The sequence below is a fragment of the Musca autumnalis genome, unplaced genomic scaffold (assembly GCF_047663935.1).
Source record: "Musca autumnalis isolate F117 unplaced genomic scaffold, ASM4766393v1 scaffold_3, whole genome shotgun sequence".
Classification (NCBI taxonomy): domain Eukaryota; kingdom Metazoa; phylum Arthropoda; class Insecta; order Diptera; family Muscidae; genus Musca; species Musca autumnalis.
Window position 1 is genome coordinate 149904157 of NW_027411866.1, and position 7981 is coordinate 149912137.

A 7981-nucleotide genomic window follows, 5' to 3' on the forward strand; every position below is an offset into this window, starting at 1 on the left:
GCAAAAATAAATTTAATTTACTCGCGGTATTTTCGAGTCCTTTTAATATTAAACAAGTAAGAAAAGCGTTAAGTTCGGCCGGGCCGAACTTTTTATACCCTCCACCACAAATTTCAGCCATTTCGGTGGATTAATGTGACCACAACCTTCAAAAAACCGAAAGTCGGAAGGTATGGGGGCTATATGATGGCGTGGACCTATACCTACAAATTTCTGGGGAAAATTTTATAAGCCTAAAGAAGACTAAATACCAAATTTCAGCCATCTCGGTGTGATAATGAGGCAAAAACCTTCAAAATATCGAAAATCGGGAGATATCGTATTATGGGGGGCTATATCAACACGTTGACCTATATAACCCAACTTTGGTAGGAATATTTTCTGGCCTATGAAGACAAAAAGTAGCAAATTACAACCAATTCTGTGGTCAAATGGGTCTAATACGTTCAAAGTATATTAAAATGACGCGTACTTTATATGGTGCCTTATATGGGGGCTATACCAAAACGTGGATCTATATAACCCAACTTTGGTAGGAATGCTTTTTGGCCTATAGAGACACAAAGTACCAAATTACAACCAATTCGGTGGTAAAATGGGACAAATATCTTAAAAATTACTTAAAACGACGACGCGTCACGCGTCATTTTGTATGGGGGCTATACGAAAGCGTGGACCTACATAGCCCACTTTCAATACCAAAAGTCCTACGTACATATAATATATTTTCCTAAAATTTCATCAACCTACGTCAATCCGTTCGGACGCTAGAGTGATTTCCACAGCCGGACAGACGGACGGACATGGCTATATCGATGTAGAATTGCACGCTGATCAAGAATATATATACTTTGTGGGGTCTACAATGATTATTTCGAGTAGTTACAAACGTAGTGACAAACTTAATATACCCCCATACTATGGTGGAGGGTATAAAAATGTCGCAAAACTCTAAAGGAACATTTGAGGAAGATATTATTTTCGATAGAATTGGTATGGTGGGTAATGAAATGCTTGTGAAAATAAAAATTTTAAAAATAGATTTGATAGAAGGCGCGAAAAACAATTAGCTGCTATTCTATTCGAGAAAGACCACTACTTATTTGAAAGAAACGCGAAAATTTCTGATTTGTTTGTTTCCTTTTTTATTTTCTTAAACATGGAAATTTGACAAAAGACAATTGATTTTCAATGCAAATTGTGTCTCAGAGCATGAATATGCTCTCTCTCCTACATGAATATGGGCTCTTTTTACAACATTGCCATATTGAAATACCTAAATTCAGTTTAAATTTCCTTTGATTTTATGCATTAAGAATGTGGATAATGCACGAATTAATTTGAATTAAGACAGTTAATGCAAATTAACGCTGCCGTCTGTCTACGGTATTTAAGGCATATGACGTACTAGAATGTTCAAGGGCATCTATTAGCTTTTGTAATCCTGCGAAGCTGCTTGCAAGTAATGTGGTGTCGTCGGCATAACGTATATTGTTTATGAATGTATTATTTATTCTAATTCCGATATTTTTCCCACATATTGATTCCTCAAATATTTTTTGGGAATACACATTAAATAGAAGAGGGGATAGGAAACATCGTTGGTAAGTTCACCATCTGTATGAATGTTGGCTATCTGTTGCCAGTACAGGTTTCTAATGCATTTAAGGTCACTTTCATCTAATCCAATTGATATCAAAATTTTCATCATCTTGTCATGGTTGACCGTGTCAAATGCCTTCTCGTAGTCGATGAAGCATATGTAAACATCCTTTTGCACATCTCGGCAGTTTTGTATTAGTACATTCAAACTAAGTAGGGCCTCTCGAGTTCCCATGCCTTCCCTGAAACCAAATTGAGTATGGAAACATTCAAATTGAAAACCTAACGAGTTTTCATTCATGTTTTCCAAAATATTAAATCAAATGTGAAAAAATATTGTTTTTTTTTTTTAAATTTCAATAATTTATTTTACAAGGCCGGCGCCTTTGATGTTAGGACATAATAATTAGGTTAATCTCAAAAAAACAATTCTCTTTCGCTCTCGCTCTTTTAAATTTGAATAGAAAAAATAACAGTAAACGTTGGCCACTGAGAATTGACAGCCCGAGCATTGTGTTTACGAGTACCAACCCTGATATGAGAGTAATCGAATACTCGTTATTCACTGACTGACTGTCATAATAAACATCGAAGGAAAGTGCAAAGCAGGACAAATAAAAGTGCATATTTCATAAAATAAAAGAGATTTTATACGAAAAAAGAATACCAATCCAAAACATACAGATTATTAAATATATTTTCGATAATAGACGCTTTAAATATTGTGAAAATATTACTGTAAAGTTGCTAAAATCTCCAGATTATGCAAGTTTGGGTTTTGTTGAATGAACATCACAAGAAAAACAAATAAAACTGTACTTGGTGGTGGTTGCTGTTGATGCATTGTCAAAAGATTGTGGTAGGAAAGTGAGAAAGAACAAAATAAACGAAGGAGCGCAAGCGGTCAATAACAAACGCTCTTGTGAAATAGAGATAAAGACAATAAAGTGAAACACAACAGGACGCAGTTTACATTTTTCGTGAGTAAACAAACTGATAAATTATGTGAATGCCATGCATTGATGTTCGCTACTACTTCCCTCCTATGAGTTTCTCAACGTAGAGGAAATGTAATTTTGGTGTGTCATAAAAGAAGAAGCTCAACAGAGTTACAACACAACTTTTATAAAAAAAAAGGTTACAACATCTGTGAGAGTAATGGCTCCACAACAACAACCGCCACCTCACAATGCCGTGTCACCAACATCAGCGGCAGCGGCCCCATCAACTGTGACAACAAAACAACATTCCAATCCCTTTTACATATCAGCCCACACCTTGTGTCATAACAAACGCTTGAAGCAAAAACGTTCCAAATATGTGGAGATCTTTCGTAGAGCTCTAAAGCAGGCGGCAAAGGCTTCATCGGCCCGCAATCGTAATAAGACTGAAAATCAACGTCGTCAAAAGCTTAATTCCTTGAGGCCTGAGGTAACCATTGACTTGCTATCCGATGATGATAATAATGGGGGAGAAAGGCCACCAAGAGCAACAAGAATTGATGAAAACGTCTTTGCTGGAAAAATGTGTTTGGAAAGGGCAGCCATATTGGGCCTGATGCCGGTGGTACGTATGTCTAATGGACCCAGTCAAACAGAACCTCCCCCCTTAGTACCGTTGAGCAATAAACAAACAGTAAAACACTCATCTCATCAACAACAAAAACAACACACAAAACATTTGTCAAATCAAAGGAGATCATTGCAAATTCCACCACCACCACAGCAACTGTTAGCATCACAAGCACAAACAGGACAGCTGCAGCAGCAGCAACGGCAAAAGCAACAAACACAGCAGCTGCAACAGCCAGCTCGAAAACGTAAATCACGACCACAGCGTCGCTCTTTACCAGTTTTGCTCAATAATGAAAGTATTGTCCTTAGCGATGATAGTGATGACGAACAAAGAAATGATGCCATGTTAATGGCCCAGCAAACGCAATTTCATGCTTTACATCCTGATTTAGCTGTAATATATCCCACAAATCAATCATCACCCTGTCAACCACACGCCTTCCCCACACATATTCCTGCCTCCACACCCAATACATCTTTTGCATTATCCTCCAATACCATGCAAGTTGATGAAGATGTAACAATATCCCTGGTGCCACGTTCCCTGAATGCCACAGCGTGTTCCCGATCTTCTGCCACAACAAAGTCATTAACATGCTCCATCAATAATGGAAAACAGCAACACCAATCCTCGCCACCTGATCAACAACATCCACCTCCCCCCTTCCCCATGCTGCCGGATGAAACAACCGTTCACACAGTCATAGCAAATCGTATTTATGAATTATCCCTCACCAAGCTACGTGAAGGTTTGGCATCCTGTGGCATACCCGAGTTCAATGATGGTCAACAGAAAATATCACCAACACGACGAAAGGGAATGGTACAACCGCCACCAATTGTCACCCAACCCCAGGCACCGATTTCTTTAAAGCTCTCCAGTGATTTGAGTATATCATTGATCTCAGACGATGAAGATGATGTTGGAAGACATCATAAAAACAAACAAAATGAAGCATTACTCAGTCCCGCCTTTTTACAAAAGTTACCTGTTAATGTTTCAATAGCACCTGTTGTGACCATAACACCGCAACTTCCGAATGGGTCGTCTGCTATGGTGGGAGCTGTAGGCGGTGCTACAATGGATCCCAGAAAACTTAAGTTTGGTTAAAAGGAGATCTCTCTACTACGTTTGTCCTTACAACAACAAAAAACTTGTTTACTACTGCTGAAATTTTTGAATGAATGCGAGAGGAATGTGATGTCATGTTTTTTGGATTATTTTGAAAGACATTGAAAACAAAATTGAAATCTTAAGCTGTGCGCACATCCCGTTTGGTTCAATATTGAGAGAAATCTTTGTGATTGTTTTTGGCCCCTGCAAACGGCTGCATAAGATAATGAAAAATTCATTCTTACCAAAAAGTAGTCAATTTTTTTATACTTTATTTTGTACAATTTAAACTTTATTTTGGTACCCATTTTATATTTTGTATATTGTTGCTTATTGTCTTTTATTGGTTTACATTTCAAATCCATCCAAAACATTCCTATCTTTAAGAGTTGCTCTATCCTAAATAATGTATTTTAATATCAACAATTTTTAAATTCAGGAAATTTTAAAATTTGTTTAAGAGAAATCTTTGTAAAGACGACTTGGAAATTTGTCTGTGATTTTCAAACATATTTTTCCAGTTTAAAAAGCCCTTGAAGAAAAGTTAAACATAAAATGCATTTAAGTTGAAAGAAATCGAAAGTGATTTTCTCGCGTCTTACTTCCATCATTAATTTTTTCATTAGTTCAATTTAATTTTAGTTTGTATATAACGGTTTACTCATATCATATTTTCAATTTCCTATTTTTATATATAACTATTAAGCTGTATTACAACTTCGTTTGGTTCTAAAATATCAATCACCATGTAAAATATGATGTCATATTTTTATAATATTAATATTTTCCATATTCACTGGAGTTCATTAGTGATTTAGAAATGTCAAATCTCCTCCACGTGATAACCTTCATCTATAGTCGCAAGTATTTCTTTTCCATTTTTCTTAGGGTTTTCTTTTTCTTATCGAATAGTTTGGCTTAGACATTTTTTGTTCTTTACCTTTTTAAGAATATTTTCTTTCGGAATTTTGATCTTCACAACTTTTTTTTTTAAATGTGCAAAAATGAGAAACGAACTACCTATCGTACAAAACAAACAAATGCAAATATTTCCTTTTATTGTTCTTTTTTTATTGAAAAAAAAAATCGAAAAGCATATTTATGTATTCATAAGTGATATATATAGTATATATAAGAAAAATGTATTTATGAAATAAATTGAAATTTACTTTTACATTCTCAACACGCAAATGTTTCATTTTTATCGCAAATATCAAAACAATACAAACAAATTTGTGGATATAATTTCCACGACTTGAGTAGGATATTTTGATAATCTTTTACTGTGGAGACTCTTCAAGTCATCAGCCCAATTATAAATGTTCACTTGCGGGAGATTTCTCACTTTCACTATGTCGCCTTATTGCAAATGAAAAGGGAGAAGCCAAATTAGAAACACAAATTGAAATTTTTTAAATTAAAATATGAATAATAACATACGAATAGTATAAATGACCTGTTTCACTAATACAATTCGAATTGAAATTCCCCAATAGAAAATCTACCCAGTTGTTCAGTAAATAGCAATTGTCTACTTTGGCATAGTTATGTCACTAGTTACTCAGTGATCCTAGTTACTTTACACCCAAAAATGGCACACAAAATAACCTATAGGTGGCTTTTGTCACTGGAAATGAGCTTCAAAGCCTATCATGTCATTTCACTAGTTACAGGTAATGCGGAGTGTAATATATTGGCTATTTTATAGACTACCGATGGATAGTGTAATCGACAATGTTTCTCTCTTGTAATCTCCTTTCAAAATTATTTTTTTAAACAAAATAGAAAAATGTTCTGTCATTCATAATTAAATAACGAATTTTGTTTATTGCGTTTGTTGTGCAAAAATTGAAGACGCAAAAAAGAACTCGTAACGCGTTTATAGAAAGGATGAATAATTTAAGAAGATATTTATAATATATCTGTGGTAAGTATTGATACATATTTTGACACAATTCATAATCGCGTCATTTCATTAAACTTTTATACATTTTATTTCAGGAACTTTTGAATGATCTGAAGGAAGGACATTCCAAGGACCAAATAAACATACAGGACATACAGTGATTTGTATCAAGTAGTCACAAACAAGCTCCAGCATCAGGGATGAGGATGAACCTATCATATACATATAATATACATCATATACATACATATATATTGTCCTTTGTAAAATTGTTGCACTCCATGTAATAAAATAAAGCGTGGCTAATTCATATTGCATTTACCCAATTATCTGACTTTGACTTACTAGTAATTTTGGATATCATTTCTGACTACTGAATTGACTGGTTACTGGTAATGCAATGAAGAGACAACTGCCTTCCACATGACTATCGAATTGGGTGGTTACTGGTAATGCAGTGAGGGGACAATAGACCCCTTCCTATGACATCCCCATGTTAATTTCACCAGTCTATAACATTGTGAGTAGATTGGGTGGTAACTAGTTGTGTTTACCAGTAGCCAGCAAAATTGCTAGTTATTCCCTAGTTACCCGAACAACTGGGTAGTCTTTAATGCAGGCCTGCTCAGACACATACAAACACATTTTGTAATTGTGTTGGTTTTGAAATACACACCCAATAGAAAGTGTCTTCAAGACAACATTGATGACTCGTGCACGACATTTCCAATTCGTTCACGACTCTTTGCAGACAGCCCTTTGGGATCGTTGACGACTTTTTCACACAAGTGTCCCAGTATTCATGCACGACAACATGGGCGACAAGGTAAGCGAAGCAGTCGTCGACGACGACTTCGAAGACAAAAAACCCGTCATTTCGTTGACGACAGCTTTACAGACACTGTCTTGCAATTTGTCATTAACGACCCTATTAAAGACAATTCAGTTTGTTGTCGTGCGTCAAATTTTTATTTTTATTAAATTATAAAATATGTATATTATGTCTTCAAATTGTATCTTAAATTAATTATACTTAATTCCCGCATGTTCTGCATATCATCACTTTCTTCCAGCTTTACCGCGCCTCACTTCTTTCCCCAGCCGACTGAGGGGCGATCTCGCTCACTTTGTGGACTCTGCAAAACAAAATATATGACTGTTGTAATTAATCACTAATATATTCAAAAATCTTACCATATACCATCTGCTTCATATTGCGATTTTCAAAGTTCGCCATGCCTTCAACCTAAATCCACGTGTTTAAAGAATAACTACAATTACTTTTAATGCAATTTAATCTACTTAATCTTACTTACCTTTTTAGTTAATGCACTATGTATGAATAATACATCGTGACGCGATTTCCAAATTTTATGATTTTTTAACATTGAATTTATTACAAATTGAAAATTGAATATTTTCATAAATATATGTATGAACAATTATTTCAAAGCTCGCTTTTTTGATCATTTTTTGTGTTTGTTGCCAAGACACAATGCAAGACATGGTCTTGCAAGTTGTCGTACATGACAATTTCATAGATGTCATCAACGAATCGTCGACGAAAATGTCATCAACGATTCGATATTCTATTGGGCAAATTTCAATTTTCCTTTGTCTCTCTGTATACTGTGAGAAATATCGTAACAGTTTTTTTTTTATTTTATATTTCAAAATATAGAGTAGAATAATTATTTTATTTTGACCAAATGTGACTGTTGATGTTATAATTTGTTGCAAATCAAGTTCGTGACAAACCAAAGTGCGTTGACAAACCAAACACTC

At 35.0% G+C, this 7981-nt stretch overlaps 1 protein-coding gene and 1 long non-coding RNA gene across 2 annotated transcripts; one reads left to right on the forward strand and one right to left on the reverse strand.

Annotated features, from left to right (window-relative positions):
- The first annotated feature begins 2168 nt into the window (after positions 1–2168).
- On the forward strand, positions 2169–5473 carry a6. Its single transcript, XM_073974759.1, has one exon. It carries the CDS (start codon positions 2761–2763, stop codon positions 4285–4287), a length of 1527 nt encoding a protein of 508 aa, XP_073830860.1. The 5' UTR covers positions 2169–2760; the 3' UTR covers positions 4288–5473.
- A 1436-nt stretch (positions 5474–6909) lies between these two features.
- Positions 6910–7705, reverse strand: LOC141396399 (uncharacterized). Its single transcript, XR_012411155.1, has 3 exons — positions 7513–7705; positions 7391–7442; positions 6910–7332 (listed from the first exon to the last, which is right to left on the reverse strand). It is a non-coding gene; the product is annotated as an uncharacterized lncRNA (long non-coding RNA).
- Between the last annotated feature and the right edge of the window lie 276 nt (positions 7706–7981).

Bases quoted from the DNA above. Each gene is read 5' to 3' on its own strand.
- a6 (XM_073974759.1), top strand. From the start codon at position 2,761: ATGGCTCCACAACAACAACCGCCACCTCACAATGCCGTGTCACCAACA.